The 24,261-nt window shown below is 38.6% G+C and overlaps 1 protein-coding gene across 1 annotated transcript in view; it reads left to right on the top strand.

Annotated features, from left to right (window-relative positions):
- The window catches only part of MEP1B (meprin A subunit beta), a 30,649-nt gene extending 10,375 nt beyond the window's left edge, over window positions 1-20,274 (top strand). The window contains exons 6-15 of the mRNA XM_003924751.2: window positions 3,673-3,790; window positions 5,094-5,272; window positions 8,009-8,227; window positions 8,878-9,030; window positions 10,510-10,725; window positions 13,079-13,522; window positions 14,668-14,847; window positions 16,247-16,373; window positions 17,223-17,427; window positions 19,740-20,274. Of these exons, the coding sequence (XP_003924800.1) occupies window positions 3,673-3,790; window positions 5,094-5,272; window positions 8,009-8,227; window positions 8,878-9,030; window positions 10,510-10,725; window positions 13,079-13,522; window positions 14,668-14,847; window positions 16,247-16,373; window positions 17,223-17,427; window positions 19,740-19,754 (1,856 nt within the window). The 3' untranslated portion in view covers window positions 19,755-20,274. The remainder of the gene's footprint in view (window positions 1-3,672; window positions 3,791-5,093; window positions 5,273-8,008; window positions 8,228-8,877; window positions 9,031-10,509; window positions 10,726-13,078; window positions 13,523-14,667; window positions 14,848-16,246; window positions 16,374-17,222; window positions 17,428-19,739) is intronic.
- Window positions 20,275-24,261: the final 3,987 nt, after the last annotated feature.

Raw genomic sequence — 24,261 nt, 5'->3', positions numbered from 1 at the left:
TTTTACACAGTGCCTTGCATATAACAGGTGCTCCATAGATAACTGGATTTTATTGACTTATCCTGGAAGGTTATGTGGAATAAGTAAGATGATGGTCAAGAATGAAACTCAGTGCCATTTTTTGAAACTGGTATAGAAGGAACATCTGGTGGAAGTTATTGAGAAGGGGGAATTGGCCAGAGAGATAGAAGAAAAATCAACAGTAGGGTAGGGAAAGCCAAGGCAAGAGTAGTTAACAGGGTTGGAAGATATAAAGAGCACATGGAACATGAGGAAAGAAAGATAGTCATTGACTTTCGGAATCAGGAACCTGAAAGATTTTGAATATATGTATATTTTGGCTTGGTGTTTTGATTAAAAAATTTTTAAGTTCTTTTATTTTAAACCAACCTACGTACTTACCTTCCTTCCTTCCTTCCCACTCTGTCACCCAGGCTGGTGTGCAGTGGTGTGATCTTGGCTCACTGCAACCTGTGCCTCCTAGGCTCAAGTGATCCTCCCACCTCAGCCTCCCAAGTATCTGGGACCACAGGTGCATGCCACCATACCTGGATATTTTTTTATATTTTTGGTAGAGATGGGGTTTCACCATGTTGTCTAGGCTGGTCTTGAATTCCTGAACTCAAGCAATCCACCTGCCTTGTCCTCCCAAAGTGTTGGGATTACAGGCATGAGCCACCATGTCCAGCTATATTTCTTTTTTTTTTTTTTAAATCCATTCTCCTAATTATGTTCCATGAAAGATTAGGGAGCTTTAATTTTATATATCTCTTAGGCCATTTTTTCCCCATGTATTTTAACCAAAGCCCTCTAACCTTATGACCTAATTTTTTAAACAACATTATAAACAACATAATGAATGCCTTGAGGACAAGAGCTATTTTTCATCTTGCAAACTGGAGGATTACCATAGTCTCTGGCATATTATATGTAGTTAATAACATTTTTGAAATAAATAGATAAGCATATGTGTGTGTGTATATATATCTATATATATCAATGAAATATGTTAGGTGAAAATTCAGCCTAGATCCTACTATCCAAACTGTGCACATCTTTACACAGCTATAATTATGATGTCTTAAGGTTTTTGTTCTAATTTTGTTCACTTCATGTTATTGCATTTGTTTTTGTATCGTATAGTCTTCTTACTAGAATCAAACTTCAAACTTTTATAGACCAATTTTTAAAAATTATATGGTTCTGATTATTTCTTGTTTAGAAAATACCTTTGTTTAATGTTGTAAAATTCAACTTATTTTCTATGTTCAAATTAAGAAAACTATCCTTACGCTTCAGAAATGTATACCATCTTCAAATGACTCAGACTACGAAAATTACTAAGTAAGGCCACTCTTACAGGTGGCAAAAGTAAATACCTATGAAGGGTTGATTCTGAAAGGCCCGATTGCTCAGATTCTAGTAGGTCAGCCTATGAAATTCTACCAGTAGGGCTGTAGTCTTTGAGCTTGTAGTCTTTGGGCCTAAGTTATAATTCCTTGCCTTAGTCCCAAGGAAGAAAAAGCAGTGGGGGATGCTGAGGGTAAAAAGTTGGGAATGGAAATGAAGGGGAAGATGCTAGAAACTGGAAGGGCATACTAAGGGGAAACAATCCTGAACAGCTGCTTACTGAACCCCTAGGATTGCCAGCAACTTGCCTCATTTTGTGAAGCCTGGGGATTTCTATGACATGTTTTCAAGTAGAGCTTTCTGCCTCTCTGACGTAAGGTTAACTAAGGCCTTTGGTAAACAAAGGCATATGGAAAATAAAGATCTTATCTTGGTTGAGGGCCCCAGTGTTTATCAAGCTTTCACGTTACTTTATTTATTAATTCAACACAGGAAAGAAAGTATCTTCCCTAAGTATCGATAAGTGGCCTAGACTAGTATGATCTTTTTACATTCTGTTTAAACTAGTGATATGGTGGTCAGAACGATCATACCTTAACTGAAGGAAACATTACATTTGAAACATTACCCAAATATGATACTTATAGGACAGAACATTTTGAATGCAACAGCCATATGTAGATACACACACACACACACACACTCACACTTTGCATACTATTTCAGAGTGTTTATAGACCTTCCCATCTCGAGGTCTTCAGATTAAAAGCCCAGCTGTGAGGACTTAAATGAGTACTGTAGCTTCTCAGATAGTATGTGGTGGTAATTTATTTTGATTGCCCGTGATCCAATGCCTAATGGATCCAACTTTTAATGCTCCATTCTTTAAAATGATAAAAATCATACTCAATGACAAAAAAAGATTTTGATGACACAGTATTTAGAAACAGTTGGTAAAATGCTATGTAAATGATGACTTTATTTTTAATAGAAATATTAATATATGTATGTGATATATGCATTCAAAGGCAAAATGATAGGATTTTAAATTTCTTTTTATTCATATCCATTTTTTAACTTATTTATAGTAATAGTGTATTATTTGTGTGGTATTGTAAAAGTCTGAACTTAGTGCCTTTTATAACTTGACGGATTTTAGGGTCTTCCCTACGTGAATCCTGTTCTTGATCTTCTTAGACCTGCCTTGACAGAGGCATACCAAGTAATCTTCCTTGAACGTCTATGCAACAGTTACTCAAGAAGGGAGAAAGGAAATGAACGTTTGACAGATGCTAATTTCACCTGGAATTTCACCTTTACTTTCTCTTATTATATTCATAATACCCTGCAAAGTTGATTTTATTTCCTCACTGAACTAATGATAACACCAAAACTCCAAAGGTTGATGTCAAAAAAATGTATGTCAAAAGTTATATGGCAAATAACACCAAAGTTCCAAAGGTTGATGGCAAAAGTTGTATGTTAAAAGTAAGTGGTGAGGAGAGGGAAAAACTTAGATGTGTCTGGCTCCAAAGTCCCAGCACTTTCCCCTCTGCCATACTGTCTCCCACCTCCTGGCAGACTACCATCATTCACTTCACTAGTACCTGGCCCATGTGATGCTTCTCCATGTGCATCTGATACATTCCCTTCCTCTTGTTCACTCACAAGTTTATTTTCATGCATGTTGGTTCTTCTAAGCCTCTGCCTTCTTTGAGCTCCATATCCACATCATTCTTATCTCCAAAGCATTAGTTCTTACCCATATTTTGGACCCTGAACTCACTTGCAGACCTCATGAAAGTTCTCTCTAGAAAGTGAACTTTGCATATGTAGATATGCACACACAGACACACACACACACACACACACACACACACACACACACACTTTTCATACCATTTCAGGGTGTTCACAGACCTTCCCATCTCAAGATCCTCAGATTAAAAGCCCAGCTGTGAGGCTTTAAATACATATTATGGCTTCTCAGATGAAGTATGTGATAGTGATTATTTATTTTGATTGCCTGTGATACAATGGATATGTTTTCTGAGGTAAAGAAATGAATTTTTATTGTTTAGTAATGCACCATTAATGAGTGCTAGAGAAATATGAGGCCAAATAAGGAATCTGAAGAATAAGCAGATACTGTGTATGATATTCAATGGATAATGAATTTTAATTTTTGTAAAAATAAAAGACTCAACATTTATGAAGGAAATAACTCATGACAAGCAATATATTGCATGGCCTGCTTTCATGGTGGATTTTTCAATGGTGATTGTTTTAATAAGTATATTTTTGTTTGTTTTCTTCCTTCAGAAATGAATGCTAAGGGAGTTATCCTCAATGCATTTGAACGCTATCGCCTAAAAACATGTATTGACTTTAAGCCTTGGACTGGAGAAACAAACTATATATCAGTGATCAAGGGCAGTGGGTAAGTTGCAGATTTAGTCTTCCAAGGCTTCTAAGGAGAACTCTAGTGCCTGGGACATTACATTATAGCAATTGTCCTAGGCTCTGACCTTTAGGAAGGGGTGGGGACTTTTTTGCTAGTTGCTGGAGAGTAAAAGACAACTGGATCTAGTTTTCATAGACATAGAAATTATATTTTCATACATACACCCACCTTTAGACAAGGGGGATGGGATCGCATGCCATCAGACCCACAACCTTGTGAATTTCAGCCTGTTTCTAATTTATGTACTGTTTATCCCTTTCAAGTAAAAAACATGTGCATGTAGGCATGTCCATGTCTGTATTTAAATTTACTTTCACCTAACCACTCATTTCTTGAGTTAAGAAGGCGACAGTATTATTTGTCTTGAGCTCAGCAATTCTGAGTGGTTGCTGTCCCCGTAAAGCCCTTGTTAATGGGCACAGGCACACCCAGGAGGATCTCAAAGACTATGAAATTCACAGGAAAAACCAGGACTAGGGGGATGATTTGCTCCTATGTAATATTTGGCATTAGGGGAACTTCTTTAAAGATCACCTGGTCTGTAAGGTTTTTTCATATTATATAATACCTGGTATATTAGATCATTCTTGCACTGCTATACAGAAATACCAGAGACTGGGTAATTTATACAGAAAAGAGGTTTAACTGGCTCATAGTTCTGCAGGCTTTACAGGAAGCATGGTGTTGACATCTGCTCAGCTTCTGGGGAGGCCTCCAGAGCTTACAATCATGGTGGAAGGTGAAGGTAGAGCAGGTATGTCACATGGCAAAAGCAGGAGCCAGAAACAGAGTGGGGAGGGGAAGGTGCCACACACTTTTAAATGACCAGATCTCATGAAAATTCACTATTGTGAAGACAGCACCAAGCCATGAGGGATTTGTCCTCATGACCCAAACACCTCCCGCCAGGTCCCACCTCCAGCACTGGGGATTACAATTCAATATGAGATTTGAGTAAGGACAATTATTCAAACTGTTATCACCTGTGTTAAGAGAGAAATGCAGCCCCCTGAGGCCATTTATCCGGCCCCCCGCCGCACTTCAGGAAGGGGCACGTCTTTCATTGGTGGTCAGTGAGAGGAGCATAGTATGTGGCGGCCCTCCAACGGTCTGAGGGACAGTGAACTGGCCCCCTGTGTAAACAGTTTGGGGAAGTCTGGTTCAGATAGAAGAGTAAAGGATTAGGTGGGTAATGAAGTGGACTAGGCAGTGGGGATTCTGCCCTGAGACCCCAGATTGTAACGTCCTCTTCCCCCTTTCTTGTAAACTCTTCTATAAGCTGTTGGTCTTCAGTAGGAAATAGGCGGGTTGGGAGGCAAGAACTTTCCATCGGGGCAAACTGTGACCGAATAGCAACGGTTCAACATGAGTTCCTCCACGCTCTGGGATTCTGGCATGAGCAGTCGCGTTCTGACCGGGATGACTATGTCAGAATAATGTGGGACAGAATTCAGTCAGGTACATTTCTCTTGTTTTCCTACGTTTTTAGTTACGAACTGAATTTCTAAGCATGTGTCCTCTCTTGTCCTCTGTGGCAACTGTTAATGATTTTAAGACTTTGATGTTTTGATATCTTATTTCATTCAGCTCTAACTCATTCTGAACTATTAGAGCACTAGTATTCCAGAACTCATATGAGGTAGATATGCCCTTAGAAACTGGTTTTGTGGTTCTTAAAGCATATTCGGTCCCATAATATGTTCATGTGTGTTCTGTGGAAAGGGGTCTGTGGCCCAATTTGGTAAATCCTCAAGTCTGAGTCCATCTTGTGCTGCTATAACAAAACACCACAGACTGGGTCATTTATAAAAAACTGAAATTTATCCCTCATTGTTCTGGTGGCTGGAAAGTCCAAAATCAAGGGGTGGACACTTGATGAGGGCCTTCTTGCTGTGTCTCATACCATGGCAGACGGCAGAAGGGCAAGGGAGAGTCAGGGAGAAAAAACAGGGCCAAAGCTGTCTTTACAAGGAATCCAGTCCTGCAGGAGCAAACCTACTTCTGCAACAATGGGATTAATCCATTCATGAGACAGAACCCTCATCGCCTGGTTACCTCTCATTAGGCCCCACCTCCAACACTGTTACAGTGGGGATTAGGTTTCCAATACATGCTTTTAGGGGGACACATTCAAACCATAGCATCTAGGTTAAAAGAAATTAGACTATTTATCCTGCCATACTGCTCAGAGTCTTTATTAGGTGGACAGGAATTGTAAATCTCTAAGAAAACAAGCATTTCCCAAAATTATTTGATCATGGTCTTCTTTCTTCTTTTTGCAGAATAGCTTGTAGAGTATTTGGATTTATTGTTTCATGGAACAATTTTCAGTAATAGTTGAATAGCCTGAACTGTTGGTGATTTTGTGTTCAAAGTCACAAAGTCTTTTTTTTTTTTTTTTTTTTTTTTTTTTTTTTGAGCCGGAGTTTTGCTCTTGTTACCCAGGCTGGAGTGCAATGGCGCGATATCGGCTCACCGCAACCTCCACCTCCTGGGTTCAGGCAATTCTCCTGTCTCAGCCTCCTAAGTAGCTGGGATTACAGGCACACACAACCATGCCCAGCTAATTTTTTGTATTTTTAGTAGAGACGGGGTTTCACTATGTTGACCAGGATGGTCTCGATCTCTTGACCTTGTGATCCACCCGCCTCGGCCTCCCAAAGTGCTGGGATTACAGGCTTGAGCCACCGCACCCGGCTTGTCACAAAGTCTTAATAACCATGTCTGACTAGAGCTCATGTTTTCCATATTCCACAGCGACACTCAGCTTCCTCGTCGGTCCTGCCTGTGTGGGGCGAGGCAGAGGAAAGGGCATTGCTATTATGTCTGAGGCACTGTGAGGAGCGCCCTGTACAAAGTCCCCTGACACCACAGCTCTTGAAATCGCAGCTCTTGCTCTTCATCCCCCATCTCTGGTTATCTTGAATGGGGTCAGGCATAGCAGCAAACTAAAAGATTTCTTGAGAAAAAGCAGTGTTTAATTTTAATCCACAGCCACACTCTTTAGGATTCCCAAAATCTTATTTTAACCAAAACTTTTGCCACATTTGATAACACATCTTTATGTTTTGGAGATTAGAGCCGCCTCACTGTGCTCACAGAATCATTTCATTTCAAGTTGGAATCAGTTGCCCATTGGTATATGCGAAATAGCCTGGCATCTTCTCTAAATGTATTTACTTTTGTTTTTTATTATTATTTTAAACTGACACATCGTAATTGTATATAGTACTTATGGGGTACAGTGGTATTTTGACATGTGTACACAATGTGGTATGACTAAAACAAGCTAATTAGCATAACCATCACTTCACTTATCATGAGACATTTGAGATTTCTTCTCTTAGCAATTTTGAAATATACAATACACTATTATTAACTATATTCATTATGCTTTATTTATTTCTTTATTTGAGACAGAATCTCAGTGGTGTGATCTCAGCTCACTGCATGATTCTCCAGCCTCAGCCTCCTGAGTAGCTGGGATTACAAGTGCCTGGAACCATACTTGGCTAATTTTTGTATTTTTCATAAAGACAGAGTCTCAACACATTGGCCAGGCTGGTTCACCATGCTTTAAATACATCTGCACATATGCCAGTAACCATGAATTATGGTCAGTCAATAACCACATGTCCATGCTTTCTAATGACTCCTTTCTGGGATAACTAGAAGGTTATCATTCTCAGGTTCCATCTCACCATCACTTCAAAGTCTTCTCATTCCCATCTCCATCTACTGTGAACATCCTCAGCCTCCCATCATTGTTGACCAATGCCCCGACTGGTTCAATAACACTTTTTTTTTTTTTTTGAGACAGGGTCTTACTCTGTCACCCAGCTGGAGTGCAGTGGCATTACAGCTCACTGCAGCCTCAACTTCCCGGGCTCAGGCAATCCTCCCACCTCAGCCTCCTGAGTAGCTGAGACTCCAGGCATGCCCCACCATGGCTGGCTTATTTTTAAACTATTTATTAGAGATGAGGTCTCACTTTGTTGCCAAGGCTGGTTAACAACAATTTTTAGAATCCTCCATTTCACAAGCAGTTCTTACAGCCTTAAACTAAGGTATCACAGTTCTAAGCTTTAATATTATATTGTAAGATGGAAACAATGAAGCTGTTGTTAGCTGTAGCAAAAATTGCTTGTGTTAATTATATTAACATCAAGTAAAATGTTTTTATGTATCCTTTAGGCAGAGAGCACAATTTTAATGCCTACAGTGACAGCGTAACAGATTCCCTGAACGTTGCCTATGATTACACTTCAGTAATGCACTACAGCAAAACTGCATTCCAAAATGGAACCGAGCCAACAATTGTCACAAGAATCTCAGACTTTGAGGATGTGATTGGCCAACGAATGGATTTCAGTGATGCTGATCTCCTAAAATTGAATCGACTGTATAACTGCTGTATGTGACAGGTTCTTTGAAATGACTTATATTTCCCTTTGTTATGTAGGAAAAAATGATGGTTGGTGCCATTTTGTCAAGCATTGGTGGGGTTTCTGAAATTATAGAAATGTGATGTTCAGGAAGTAAACAGAATAGCACTCAGATCTCCATCTATAAACTTGGAAGCAGCATTTTTCTTTTCACCACATCTGCTATTGAGATCTAAAAATAAATTGGGTCCTGTAGAAATATGCCTCAGGCAGGTTTTTAAAGCTGTTACTAATTCAAATGTGGATCAGATTGATACTCACACTTCTTCTTAGCTAAAATGATATGTATAGTTGTAATATGAGTCGGATCAAATCATCTGGATGTTGGCTTAATGATTTGAATAACTGGGGGAGTGTAGACAGGTTTCTACAAATTAGATAATTTTTGTAAAAATACTTGGGGCAGGGAGCTTATTCAGATCTACAGATTTAATTATTTTCTTTGTAGGGTTTCTGCAGATAAAGAGTGATCTTTAAGCCACCATCACCCAGAATCAGCTAGGCGTCCGCTATAATACCATCCTAGCATTTCTAACATTGTGATAAGTTCAGTTTTTGTTACTTAGATTATCATGTTGTACGAATGTCAATTATTATTATTATTTTTTGCTTTTGTAGCCTCCTCCTTGAGTTTTATGGACTCGTGCAATTTTGAACTGGAAAATGTGTGTGGTATGATCCAAAGTTCAGGAGATAATGCTGACTGGCAACGGGTTTCACAGGTTCCCAGGGGGCCAGAGAGTGATCACTCCAACATGGGCCAGTGCCAAGGTAACAGGAGTGAGATGCTCCTAGATTGTGTACTCAGTGGCAACAGCCATGTACTTCTCTATGAAAGGCTGGGATTTTACCTTTGATTTCTATCAGAATTATTAATAATTATTCATTAGATTACTACTAAGAAGTAGGCCTTGCACCTTATAAAGACATTGTTAATTTCTTTGCTTTACCTTCCTGAGTTTATTTTTCTTTCTATAAGTCAGGGCTCTGTGATGGCCTCTACCAGTGTGTTCCCATAGGAGCATATACTAGACTGAGCCTCCTGCACAGACTCTTATCTCAGGGGCGGTACTATTGTTTTCTAGAAGTTTGCAGAATTCAAGAGATTTTCCAGTGGACAGCACTAGACTGTGAATTATTGTTTCAGAACTGTAGCTGGATGTGATTATATCTTGTTACAAAAATATCTAAAAAGCACAGTTTATTTAATTTTCTTCAGATGCATATCCTTTTCCATCTTCATTTTGTTTTGCATTAAGTAGTCATTTGGCTATAAACACCAAATTTTTACTTATTTGCTTATTCTGGCAACAAATACGTAAAGACGTCAGAACTTTGGGCAAGTGCTTAATAGCTCTGATGATCTAGGCGGGAACTGGAGGCCTCTAATGGCAAAAAGGTGCTTTTCCTTTTATTTTCTTTTTAAATGAACATTTGGATAGAGGCTAGTGGTCCTACTTAGACCAGAGGAAAGTAGATAGGGAGGGAGGGAGGAAAGGAAGAAGAATCCAGACCAGGTGGCTCTCATTTTTTTCTGTTTAGAAAGTGTTTTTTTTTTTTAAAAGAAGGTGGTGGGGGGCAGGTCAGCCATGGCTCTACTTTCCTGGCTGGACTCTCGCTCCTGTCTGCAGCGTGCGTTCACCTCTCCAGAAAGACTACAAGTTCATGTTGAATTAGCCTTGGGAGACACAGACACTACAACTTTACCTACCCACCCAAGTTTCAAACCCTCTTTTTGACTTTAATTTCCATGTTCCTTTTTTATATTCTCAGAGGGGGAACAACCTTCTTTAGCATCTTTTCCAATGGTAGCTCTTCCCACTTGGAGCTGGACCAGGGCTGTGGACACAGGAAAGACGTCCCATGTAAACTCTACCCTTTAGCCCTGCTGTCAGGGCATGACCTGAAGCCTCACAGTGGCTTAAAAAAATTAGCATTTGATACTTAAACTTGCTATATCGTTATAGCTCATAGCAAATGAAGATAAGCAAGGATCAGTGCCCATGGAAAACTGCTATTGTAAGTTAACGTTTTATAAATAATAGAGAGATTCGAGTTTTATACTGTTACGTCAATCTGCTAGCTTTTGCAAGTGCCAGATACGTAGCTTAGGCTTCTGTTGCTTCTCTCTTGCCATTTATATATGGATGTTATTTGTGCCTTGTGTAAAGAATCTAACTGCCACCATTAACAAACACACATTCCTATACCCAGTATCTGTTTTCTATCAATTCTGCTTTTCTTTAACAGGTTCTGGTTTCTTCATGCATTTTGATACCAGTTCTGTAAATGTAGGGAACACAGCAGTGCTAGAAAGTAGAACGCTGTACCCTAAGAGAGGATTTCAGTGCTTGCAATTTTACTTATACAACAGTGGAAGTGAAAGTGATCAACTGAACATCTACATCAGGGAGTATTCTGCAGACAATGTGAACAGTAATTTAATCCTTGTGGAAGAAATAAAAGGTACAGTGTCGACATCTTTATTGTTTGGGTTTAAAGTGAGTCAATCTTAGGTCTTTTCTTTAGTTAACGCGACCATTTACAATGTTAGGGGCTACTGAGTCACTACTCTTCAACTAAGACCTAGATTCTTCTTGTTTTAAGCTGTGGCAAGGAAGCTAAAATGAAGATTCTTTCTGAGTGCTCTGTCATGTAACACTGGTACTGTGGAGGTTAGTTCTTGGCAAATAATAAAAATGCAAATCTGGGTGCAGTGGTTCATGCCTGTAATCCCAGCACTTCGGGAGTCCAAGGCAGGCCGATCACCTGAGGTCAAGAGTTTCAGATCAGATTGCTCAATATATAGGGAAACCTTGTCTCTACTAAAAAGTTACAAAAAATTAGCTGGGAGTGGTGGCGCATGCCTGTTGTCTCAGCTACTTGGGAAGCTGAGGCAGGAGACCGGCTTGAACCCAGGAGGCGGAGGTAGCAGTGAGCTGAGATCGCACCACTGCACTCCAGCCTGTGCAACAGATCAAGACTGTCTCTGATAAAATAAAACAAAATAAAACATACAATAAAAATACAATGGGAACTAGCTTAGGCAAAATAGGACGGGCTCTTGGCTGAAGGTTAGTTACAGCCTGTGGGACAGATGAGTGAGACACTGGCTTGAGGGAGAATTATTAATAGATCTCTCTCTGAACATTGCTGGGGACCTCTTGTTTTATCTCAGAATGGCTTTGTTTCTAAGACTAGTACTTTAGTTGTTTCACTTCCTAGCTTACATTTGACCAAATTTGCTACCAGTCTGGAAAAAGGACTCTTCCTCTAATATCAAGCTTAAAAAATAAATCCCAGTGAAGAACTGGGATGCTTACGACTTAAGTTAAACACAACTTCTGGAACAATTCATGAGTGGAAAGTGGGTACCCACTCTTCATACCAATAGTGTGTCGGAGAGGAGAGCCATTTTGACCACCTATGTTAGTAGCTGGTTAAGGGGGTGGCCTGAGAAAGGGAGGGGCTGTGGGCTGGCAAATATATTACTGTCTACTCCACATAATCATCTTATGGCTTGAAAGAATTGAGTAATTCAGTTTGTTTCACAACTGGATACATATTATGCAATATAGTATGCCATTTTCCTCCTGTTTTTAACAATGAGAAACAATCTGAAATACAGATGATATTTTTCTTTGTGAACACCTATGAGCAGTAAGGTTCTTAATATCACTAAGAATATATGCACATTTTACATATATATTATTTATGTAACAATCTAAAATATATAAAGTGTAATTATACATATATATTACATATATAAAAGCCTTATATATAAGCCATATATATGTTACTATAAATATTATATATTATATCTAAATTAATACAAATATCGATATAATATATCTATAATATATATAATTGTCCAGGATTGGAAGGGGAATCCTTTCTATTAGCAGTCTGTAGGTGTGTCATTGATACACAATAACACAAAAAGCCACTTGAGAAGCTTGCTTATTTTCTGTCATTTGGGTATGTTTAACTTACTTTCAAGTAGTTGTGTTTCACGTTAAGTGCCAACATATTTTTGTTTTAAGACTTTGTGTTAACCACTAGTTAGACATGAATTTCTCAGCTATTGTCTATCTGAGGGCTTCTGCAGATTATTCAGTATACAGCTTCTTATTTTAATATGTGATATAAGAAAATCAGACAAAATGGCATATCATGTGCTGCTAGCAAGTGGTATGGGCTAATAGTTGGTGAGGAAGTGCAGGTTGGGAAGAAAGAAGGTAGTACCAAATATCAGATAAATGCTTAAAATGCTGAGTCACTGGTAAGTGATCTAAAGCTTAGATTGCAGGATGTGGGCTTTCTAGAGTTTGGTGAATTCTTGTTTACTATTACCAAAAAGTTGACTGAAGATTTTGTACGTGAGGTAAGTATTACAATCAAACTATACATATATTAAAGAAGGCTTTGCCTGAGTATCACAGGAATCTTGGGTAGAAGTGTTACAAGTGTTGGGCTTGCTGGCTGTTTAACTAATGGGAAACGGCAGGTAACTCAGAGAACAGGGCATGAAATACTAATGAGCTAGATATTGTTGTTAACTCACTCATCTCTAGGAAAAGGTGATCTATTTGAGAAACAGCTAGACAAACATTCAGCTATTCCAGAGAACAGTCTGACCCCACAGAAGCACCCTGAAGTAAATAAGTCTAGGCTGGAGCTTTGAAAAAAATCATACCTCTGACCCATAAAACTAAAACGGTTTTGGATGATCCTTTGTCTAAGAAAGCTAGAAATCTAATGTTGACATGTGCATGATTTAAAGTTCTTTGCCTTTGAAATAATAATGACTTTTTTATAGAAATACCCACTGGGAGCTGGCAACTTTATCACGTAACGTTACAAGTGACCAAGAAGTTTAGAGTGGTGTTTGAAGGACGCAAAGGCTCTGGCGCATCACTGGGTGGTCTGTCTATTGATGACATCAATCTTTCGGAAACACAGTGCCCTCATCATACGTGGCATATAAGGAATTTCACAGAGTTCATTGGCAGCCCAAATGGAACTCTGTATAGCCCTCCATTTTACTCTTCTAAAGGTTATGCCTTTCAGATTTTCTTAGATCTAGCTGATGTGACTAATGCAGGCATATATTTCCACTTGATTTCTGGAGCCAATGATGATCAATTACAGTGGCCATGTCCTTGGCAACAAGCCACAATGACACTTTTGGATCAAAATCCTGACATTCGACAGCGTATGTCCAATCAGCGGAGTATAACTACAGATCCATTTATGACCACTGGTTTGTAACTCATTTTCTTTATTGCTAATAAACAATCATTGCTCTAGGAGGGATGGATAATTTTGGGAATGAGAGATTACACAGTTAGCTAACTAGGGAATTTTGAGCCCCAAATCTTAAGAACAGATATTTAGGGGAAAGGTTTCAAGAATTGTAGACAAGAATTTCTCAGACGGAGTTCATCAGAACTGTCAGCAAGGACTCCAACAAACAGAGAAGATACTGACTGTATTCCTGAGACTTGATGACCCTCCCCAAATTTCCACTTCTGTGCAAGGAGTGTTGGTTTTCAAGTCTGACATTCAAGTCCAAGGTTTGCTTCTCATTAGCTATGTGACCTTGAGCCAACAATCTCTTAAGTGCCCAGTGTCCTCAGCTGTAAAGCCAGGGCTCTAGTAATGGTCCCACAGATTTGCTTTGAGAGTTAGTACAGGTCAAGTGTGGAAGCCGTGGAAAGGCCTGCGGTGGAAAGGCCCTCACATGCTGGGTTCTCCTAACTCATGCTACCTTGTTCACGTCACTGGAATTGTCAGTAACAATCCAGCATTTGAAAAGGGGATAATATTTGACCAGAAGGAAGATATTGAGCAGGTGCATTTAAGTGTTGGTGGGAAGGATGTGAGAATGCATCATAATTTCTTAGTAAAAAGTTACAGAGGACTTGCTAATCATGACATCATTCCCCATCTTTCCCATCTCAAAAAGACACAACCCACTGAAAGCCAATGATCACACTTCTAATTTTAATAATCCTTTGCTTCTGTAACTTTGTTAAAAGGATTCTATTAGTAGCCTTAGAAGGCTTCTAAGAAATTATTCTAATAGATAGGATGATTTCTATACTGGCCAATGAGTAGAGATATGATATTCTCAGGAATATCATATCTCTGGTACCTAGGAAACTTCTGGTATCTCTCCACTCTTATTCCAGAGTGTGGTCCTCCCTGCCAGGCAATCTCATTTCCTCTAGGACAATATAAATGAACAAGACCCAGTGATTTGCCAGGGAATACATCAAAGGTCAATGGCATCATTTAATTATTTTGAGTTCCAGACTAATTGTGTTTCACATTGCCTGTTCTTTCCTACCACCAAAAGCTACGATGATGCTAAACACACTCCATTAATATAAATTGCTTTTTCAGGTAATGGAATCTATTTTTGGGACAGGCCTTCCAAAGTGGGAGCAGTGGCTTTTTTCCCTAATGGAACTGAGTTTAGAAGAGGTAGGGGCTATGGAACCAGTGCCTTTATAACCCATGAGAGGCTGAAAAGCAGAGATTTTATAAAAGGAAATGATGTTTATATCCTATTGACAGTGGAAGGTATGTCAATAAAAATAGTTTTATATAAGCTAGCTTTTTGTTGTGACCATTGATTTTTATCTATGTTTTTCTGCATTCCATTTTTAGGTGTATTATACAGAGATGTGGGGAAAATGGGCATGTGTAGGATTGGGGGAATACAAATTATTAATAATATGAAAATAATTTAATTTGGAAGAGTGAGGATTGTGGAATAAAGAATTTAATGACCACCACATGAAGCTATAGTAGAAACCTTCAGGTTGGAAAATTTCTTTAGAAATAAGTTAAAATAGAACCATTATACTCTCGGATTCCTGAAATAAAAATATAACACAAGCATGTGAAATTAAACTGGAAATGACTGTGTCTTATCTGTTTCAAATGTATATACATCTATCTATATATATGCATATATATATCTTGGCAGAAATGACATTAATATATATAATTATATATATATATCTTGACAAGATATAAATGAGAAGATATATATAATTATATATAAATATCTTGGCAGAAATGACATCTAGTGTTAGATTAAAAGTAAATTTCTTACTTGTGGCAGACGATAAATACATTTTGCAGCAATGCTGGTGGTTGCCATTTTTTATGTGGTAGAATTTTAAAAGACCCAGCTGCATCTCAGTAAATCAGATTCTTGTTTGTGATGAAAGGTGGTGCAATTAAAACCCACAGAATTTTGACCCAGTGTCCATTAGAGTAAATCTAGATGATGCCTCTTGGAAAACATATTCAGAAATAACTTTTGTTAAGAGAGAAAACATTTTATGTAGCAGAGGGAAAAAAATCAGATACGCGTCAATTCTCTTTGACCATAGTGATTTCAAGGAGAAGCAATAACAAATACTGCAAAGAACATAACACTGGTTGTCAGGGCACTTTTTGTCTTGTTCCAAATCTCCACCAACTTGCTCTACCAAGCCAGAGACCTCTAACCTTGGGCAATGCCCTCAATTACTTTAAATTTCTGAGTTTTGGTTTCTTCGTCTATCTTTTAAAGGTTGGTATCAGGGGGCGTATACTCACCCAGGCTAGCATGTGGTTGAGTTGGAGCCAGCAGGCTGGTCCAGTTTCCCTTTGCCTAGTTCTTATCTCACTGCCTATGAATGTTGCTAGACTGTGCTTCAAGGTTATCTGAATTTCTCACAAGCCTAAAATCCGAACATTGTTTATTTTGAAACTTAAGACTGGGCTGGCCGTGGTGGCTCATGCCTATCATCGCAGCACTTTGGGAGGCTGAGGTAGAAAGACTGCCTGAGCCCAGGAGCCAAGACCAGCCTGGGCAACATGGCAAGATCCTACCGCTAAAAAAAAGAAAAAAGAAAAAGAATCTTAAAGATCAAATGTTTGTTAAACAAAAGCTGACTTCCATCCACACTCTTCCCCATATTCCTAGACATATCTCACCTTAATTCTACACAAATCCAGCCATCACCAACCTCTAGCATCCAAGACCTCTGCTCAAAAACCACCTGTAAAAATGATGGTGTCTGCACTGTTCGAGATGGCAAAGCTGAGTGCAGGTAAGAATCATTTGGAAGAGATCTCTCCATTCTTTGGTTAGAAATTTTATTTTTTAATTTATTTTTATTTATTTATTTATTTTTTTAAATTGCATTTTAGGTTTTGGGGTACATGTGATGAACATGCAAGATTGTTGCATAGGTACACACATGGCAGTGTGGTTTGCTGCCTTCCGTCCCCTCACCTGTATCTGTCATTTCTCCCCATGCTATCTCTTCCAAATTTTATTCCCATAACACAGGATTGAATACTTGATAGTTCATACGAATGAAATCAGTTAGTTTTCATCTTAAAGCCATTCACAGAATATTTATTTTTTTTGTTCTCCTTTTGGGGCTTTGGATAGCCACAAGAACTATCTTTGTGATAGACAACACACACACACACACACACACACACACACACACACACACATTTTAAAAAGCACACTATATTCTAATTGTCTGAAAAAGTCCTCATAACAATTCAGTCATTTTAAGTGTAGCTGCCTCCATTTTCTAGATGAAGATACTGACATTCAGTGGAGGGCTTGGCCAAGATGCGAAGCAGAAGGGTGGCAGGTGTGGGACACTGAGAACTAACCTTTCACTTTTATGTGTGCTATCGGCCTTTTCTAACCTGGAGATGCTGTTTTAGTATCAGCTTAGAAGGAATTTCATTTTTTCTTTCCATTGCTTCTACCTGTGCTCTAGGTACTAGTCTTGCTCCAGTCCAGAGTCGGTAAAACAGTTCCATATAGCAATGATGTACTGGTGATCAAGTAGACTAAAGGTGATCCACATATTTAGCGGTAAAGATTTCCAGAGCTAGATATCAACTCATAACTGAGTCACTCTCTCAATGTGCAGGTGCCGGTCAGGGGAAGACTGGTGGTACATGGGAGAAAGGTGTGAAAAGAGAGGCTCCACCCAAGACACCATTGTCATTGCCGTTTCATCTACTGTTGCTGTGTTTGCCTTGATGCTGATCGTCACTCTTGTCAGTGTCTATTGCACCAGGAAGAAATATCGTAAAAAGATGAGTTCAAATAAAGTGAATTCGACTCTGCAAAATGTAAGTTTAGGCTGATGTCTGATTATTCACAACCTACTGGTGAAATCATATGGAGAGAAATTAGGACATTTTTGCTATACTTTGGTTCTTGCTTTCTTCTCTTCATTCCCTATGCTGGGACAACTGATTTCAGACTCTGAAAGTTCCTATTACTTTCACTGTATGTCAACGACTCTTAAATTGGGATTTATGGAGGTTCATTATCCTCCTGGAATTGTATCCAACACTGTGTAGAGTTGTTTGTGTGGGTTTTGTTTTCTGGAGTGTGGGGTGGTCTGTGACTAGTAAGGCACAACAGATTTTGCCTGCAAGTTCAAATCTTCCTAGTAAAGGGGAGAGGTGGCCTGCAAGTGTTTTTCTTCTAAAGGCCTTGTAGTGGTGCTGAGCTGAGGCCTGTAGGAAGGGGTTGCAGGCATGTCTGGGGAAGCTTTTTCATCAAAGAAGGTTCCAGTTAATTCCGGCTTCATGCGGAATAACTAATTCTAAGCCAAGTTTTCAAGTAGAAGATTTAAAGTCTTGCCTTAAAAAAAAAAAATCTCTAAAATGCTAATAGACTCCTGAAACTACCTTGTTTCCAGTGGGTCCCTTGGGAAGCTGACTCCGAGATGGATATTTATATGCAGGAGGTATATTGGGGAGGGCTCCTGGAAAATGTATAATAGGCTGAGGGAGCTGGCCTGGCCTGGGCAGAGGGTGAAGTTGGACTGTGATGTTGTTGCAGCTGAGGGCTCAGCTCATCCTCCAGGGAGCTCTGGAGTGAGGATGACTCCCTCTTAGACATGTCCTGAATGGGGGAAGGGGGGCAGGTCTTTGTACTCCCACATCACTGGATTGGGGCTCCCTCCAAGGAGGGGGCATAAAATTTAGCAAAGCAATGGTCTTTGGGGGAGGGCATTTTTTGTATCCTGCCTTCATTCAAAGGGCAATAATGAGCAGCAGGGCCCTGGCATCCACTACATACTCCAGCAGTAGAGCATGGAGTTTTACATGCAGATTCGTATTCCTCCTCGCCAAAGAGCACAGTTTGTCATAAAATCTGAACATTACTTCAAAGTGAAGCCCTAAAATTCTTCCAGTTCTATTTCATTCCAATTGGAGTCTCTAAAATTGCTACTGAAACCAGTCAGAAAAGATGCCCAATTAGAATATCTCCAAAAATAAAAATACTGCAATTGGCTGAAGCAAGAGTATATTTTCTCAAGAAAAACGATTATTCAAGACATACTATATTTAAACTTATGAGTTTTTAAAGGGGACAGCCTAGTATCAAGATACTATTATTATTTTTTGCCAAGTCAGTCAAAACATGGACAATGATAATGAACTGAAAGCAAATCATTGTATTATCATAGGCTACAGGATAATCGTTGTATTATCATTGTCCTATTTCCTCAACATCAGGAAGATGTTTTATGCTAATCATAAGGCAATAGATCAATTACTTAACCAAATTATTAGAAAAATACTTAAAATGTAAATAGGTTGTTTTGTTTTAAGAGAGCTTTCAGCTTATTTTATGACTTAAAAGGAAAAGATCAGCAATACTTGGCCTGGTAGGTCAACCTGATGGCAGCTGTGCCTGCAAGTTTGGTCCCCTGGGCCAGCAGGATGAGCCAGGAGTTGGTGCAGGGAAGGTGGAAGAATGGCAGGGGAGGAGGGGACAAGTTAACTGGGTGGATGGGATTGCCAGGATATTTCCCTGACAACGGGAAGTGTAACAGCTGTTATAAGGGCTCAAACTTAGCAAGTAAAACTGGAAGGAGTTAAAGAAAAATGACAAAACCCAAAGAGAAGAGAAAGAAGGAAGCTAAGTCAATAAAGGAGGGAAACCATGAGAATATCAGGGACACGGTTAGGATATTAAGTGGAAACACACACACACACACACACACACACATACACACACACACACTCAACAATGTTACAACAGAACTGTTTTGTGTCTGGGTCATTTAAACACATTCCCAAGGACAAGGCAGTTGACTTACATTATCTTGGGCTAGGCATTTGAACAGTTAAGTCACTGATAACATTATCTCCCAGATGTAATTTAGATCTTAAATCAGCATGACCTTTTTGCTGAGGCCAATATATGTGTTCCCCTTAATGTTTTAGAATCTGAATAATGTGGGCCCAAAAAGCCAGGGCTTTAAATGGAATCCGGGAGCAGGAGCCACTTGCCAGCTAAGAGAGAGGCCAGGGGACTGCTGATGGGGACTTCATTTAAAGACTAGATCATTTGATTGTGATTCATTTAAATATCAGTTTTTAAATTTAGAAATTAAATCATCAATTGTTCTTTCCCCTTTCAGAATTATGCTTTTTGAAGATTAACTCCACAATATGGCCAGCAAATGGAATTAAAAAGGATCCTTCATCATGGATTTCACCTAAGCGATATTATACCCACCTCATTCTTCTAAAAAAGGATCTTTTCTGTAAACAGCTGAAATTACTATAAATCACTATTTTGATCAAAGTCAATTGGTGAAATGCTGTGTGTGTATATCTTTCTTTTAAATGAGAGAAAAGCAATTCAGGCTGTTCTGGAAGTATAATATTGTCTCTAAAAAAGGACACCAAGCTGAGCACGGTGGCTCATGCCTAAAATCCCAGCACTTTGGGAGACAGAGGCAGGCAGATCACGAGGTCAGGACAAGACTATCTTGGCCAGGATGGTGAAAGCCCATCTCTACTAAAAATACAAAAATTAGCTGGGCATGGTGGCGGGCGTCTGTAGTCCCAGCTACTCAGGAGGCTGAGGCATGAGAATTACTTGAACCGGGAGGCAGAGGTGGCAGTGAGCTGAGATCCCACCACTGCACTCCAGCCTGAGTGACAGAGCAAAACTCCATCTCAAAAAAAAAAAAAAAAAAGGAGAGCAACAGTTAGAGATACCTTTTCATATTACTGTTCCTTCCATATGGGAGCTAAGTGTGGTGTCCTTACAAGTGATTCCTTAGAAACCTAGAAACACTCTATCAGAATGACCCTCCAAGCCAAACAGCAGCAGTCTCAGTGCTATCCTTTCCCAGTATTGAGAAGGGTAATGAGATAGCTCCCCGCTCTGTCAACACACGTTCTTCTCCAAAACTGGCTTCTCTCTTGTTTTCTTATATAATCCCTTTGGTATATGAGCTTGGTTTAGAATTTGAGCATACGACTATAATCAGCAAGAAAACCTTTCACTCTTTGAGCAGCACATCTCAAAGTTTTGAATTTCAGGAGTCTTTACACTTTAAAAATTACTGAGGATCTAATCAAACACCGCATGTTCTCACTCATAGGTGGGTGTTGAACAATGAGAACACATGGACACAGGGAGGGGAGCATCACACACTGGGGTCTGTTGGGGGGAAATAGGGGAGGGACAGTAGGGGGTGGGGAGTTGGGGAGAGATAGCATGGGGAGAAATGCCAGATATAGGTGATGGGGAGGAAGGCAGCAAATCACACTGCCATGTGTGTACCTATGCAACAATCATGCATGTTCTTCACATGTACACCAGAACCTAAAATGCAATTTAAAAAAATAAATTAATAGGTATTGACAAATAAAAAAAAGAAAAAAAATTACTGAGGATCTCAAAGAGCTTTTGTTTATGAGTTCATTGATTTAAATATTTATTTTATTAGAAATTCAAACAAGGAAAAATTTAAAGTATGTATTTATTAATCATGAAAGAATAATAAGCACTTTATAGGCTAACATAAATATTTTTATAAAAAATAGCTATATTTTTCAAAACGGGAAAATATTTAGCAAAGAAAGGGGCATTGCTTTACATATTTTGGAAAATCTCCAATGCCTAGTCCAATAGAAGACAGCCGAGTTCTCATAGATGCTTCTGCATTTATTCTGTTGTGATATATTAATTTGTTTGAAGGATGTAAAGAATATCTAACTTCACACAAATATGTACTTGACAAAGGGAGGCATATTTGAATAGCTTCTTCAGGTAAATATGAATATTCTTTTGCAATACTTTTGTTAAAAGTTGACAATGGTAACTTAGAGGTTAGTTGCAATCAAAACTTGAAACCGTATCAATGAATTTTGTATTCCATTCTGTAAAATCCTTTAGTCTATCCTGTATTTTGAATCTTTCAGCTATGTATGATTTTGCAATATTGTGCATTGATCATTTAGAAAATATCAGTTCACTGAATTATGCAGCTGTTAGTCAACATTTGACACATTTCATTATACAGTATGAAAACATTAGTTAATTGAACTACTGATCTCATTTTAAAGTCTTTCATGCCTGTAACCCCAGCATTTTGGGAGGTTGAGTCAGGTGGATCACTTGAGTCCAGGTGTTTGAGACCAACCTGGACAACATAGGGAGACTCTGTGTCTCTCTATATAAAAAATTATCTGGGCATGTTGGCACATGCTCGTGGTCCCAGCTACTTGGGATGCTGAGGTGGGAGGATTGCTTGGGCCCAGGAGGGCAAGGCTGCAGTGAGCTGTGATTATACCACTGCACTCCAGCCTGGGTGACAGAGCAAGACCATGTGTCTAAATAAATAAATAAATGACTAAACCCCCCCAAACATTTTAAAGCCTTTAAGTCTTGGGAAGTTGTTATGCTCATTGTGGCAGAAACAAATTTTCCAAAATTTTAAATTTTGTTTGAAAGATTCAATTTTATCCGTAGCAACAAATTCCATCTTTCTTGTAGCATCAGGCTCACTTTACTCAATTTTTTAAATTCAAATTTTACTTTGAGATAATTGTAGTCATATGCAGTAATAAATAATTCAGAGAGATCCCCTCTACTCTCTACTCAGTTTCCCCAAATGGTAACATCTTGCAGAACTATATACACTCCAATAGCATGATCAGGATATTGACATTGATACAATCAAGACACAGGACATTTCCATCCCCAGAAGAATCCCTGAACTTGCCTTTATAGAACCACATCCATTTCCCTTTTGTTCTCACCTCCTGTTTATCCTCTGGCAGTCATTAATATGTTCTCTATATCATTTTGTTATTTTTAAAACATTCTATTAAGAGAACCATTCAGTGTGGAACATTTTGGGATTTGCTACCCCCGTCCTCTCAACATAATTCTTTGCAGATTCATCCAAGTTATTGTGCCTATCAGTAGTTTGTTTCTGTGCTTATCAGTAGTTTATTGGCGAATAGTAGTCCATGATATGGCTGTACTTAAGTTTGTTGAATAATTCATTGTTGAAGGACATCTGGATTGTTACCAGTTTTTTGACTATTACAAATAAAACTGTTGTAAATGTTTGTGTACAAGTTTTTGAGTCTTCATTTCTCTGGTATATTGCATGTTTCATTTTTAAAGAAACTACCAACATGACTTGCAGAGTGCTCTACCATTTCACATTCCCACCAGCAATAGATACGTGGTCCAGTTTCTCTCATTTTCTCCAGTTCTTGGTGTTGTCATTTTTTTTAAATAGAATTCATTTTTTAAGAGGAGTTTTAGATTCACAATGAAATTGAACAGAAGGTACATATACCTCTGTCCCCAAAGATATGCAGCCTCCCCCACTATCAACATCCTGCACCAGAGTGGTCCATTTGTTACAACTGATGAACCTACATTGACACATCATTATCACTGAAAGTCCATCATTTACATGAGGCTCATTCCTGGAGTTGTATATTCTATAGGTTCGACAAGTGTATAATGACTTGTATCTGCCATGCTAGTGTCATACAACATAGCTTCACTTTTCTAAAAATCCTCTGTACTCTGCCCATTCATCCTTCCCTCCCCACCAACCACTGGCAACCACTGACTCTGACTGTCTTCATAGTCCTGCCTTTTCTAGAATATCATAGAGGTGGGACAATATGCTATGTAACCTTTTTATACGAACTTTTTTCACTTATCATCACTCTTTTTAAAAAAAAAAATTTAGCCATTCTGATAAATATGTGGTGATAATGTGTGGTTTTCATTTGCAGTTCTTAATAGCTAAAAATATTGAACTTATTTTCATGTACTTATTTCCCACCTGCCTATTCTCTTCAGCGAAATATCTCTTCCTGTCTTTTGCTCATGCTCTAATCATCTAATCAGACTTTTTTGTTCCTTTTCTTTTTTCTTTTTTCTTTTTTTTTTTTTTTTGAGACCATCTCACTCCGTTGCCCAGGTTAGAGTGCACTGGCACAATCTTGGCTCACTGCAACTTCCGCCTCCCTGGTTCAAGCTGTTTTTGACCTCAGGCTCTTGAGTAGCTGAGAATACAGGTGTGAGCCACCGTTCCTGGCTCCAAGATTCTTTGTTCTTATATTATTGCATTTTGAGAGTTCTTTACATATTCTATATACTATTCCTTTGTCAGATATGTCATTTAGAAATGCATTTTTCTTCTCTGTAGCTTGACTTTTTATTCTCTTAACAAGGTGTTTAGCAGAGCAAAAGTTTTAAATTTTGATTAAATCCAATTTATCAATTTTTCTTTTTAATGGATTGTTCTTTTGGCATAAAGCCTAAGAACTCTCTGCCTAGCCCTAGATCCTGAGGATTTTCTCCTACAGCTTAGACAAAGTTTTATAATTTTATGTTTTACATTTAATTCAGTAATATCTTTTGAGTTAATTTTTGTATAAGGTGTGAGGTTTACGTTAAGGTTCATTTTTTTTTTTTTGGCTTATGGATGATTCCTACAGCAGTATTTTTTGAAAAACTATGTTTCCTCTATTGATTTATTTTTGCATTTCTGTTTGACATATTTGTGTGGGTCTATTTCTAGATTTGCTATTATATTTCATTAATCTATGTATGTATTCTTCCACCAATACCATTTACTTTTGATTCCTATATAGTCTTGATTGTATAGTCTT

The sequence above is a fragment of the Saimiri boliviensis genome, chromosome 13, assembly GCF_048565385.1.
Source record: "Saimiri boliviensis isolate mSaiBol1 chromosome 13, mSaiBol1.pri, whole genome shotgun sequence".
NCBI lineage: Eukaryota > Metazoa > Chordata > Mammalia > Primates > Cebidae > Saimiri > Saimiri boliviensis.
Note: the sequence above shows the minus strand (reverse complement) of the source record. Positions and strands in the feature narration are given on the sequence as shown.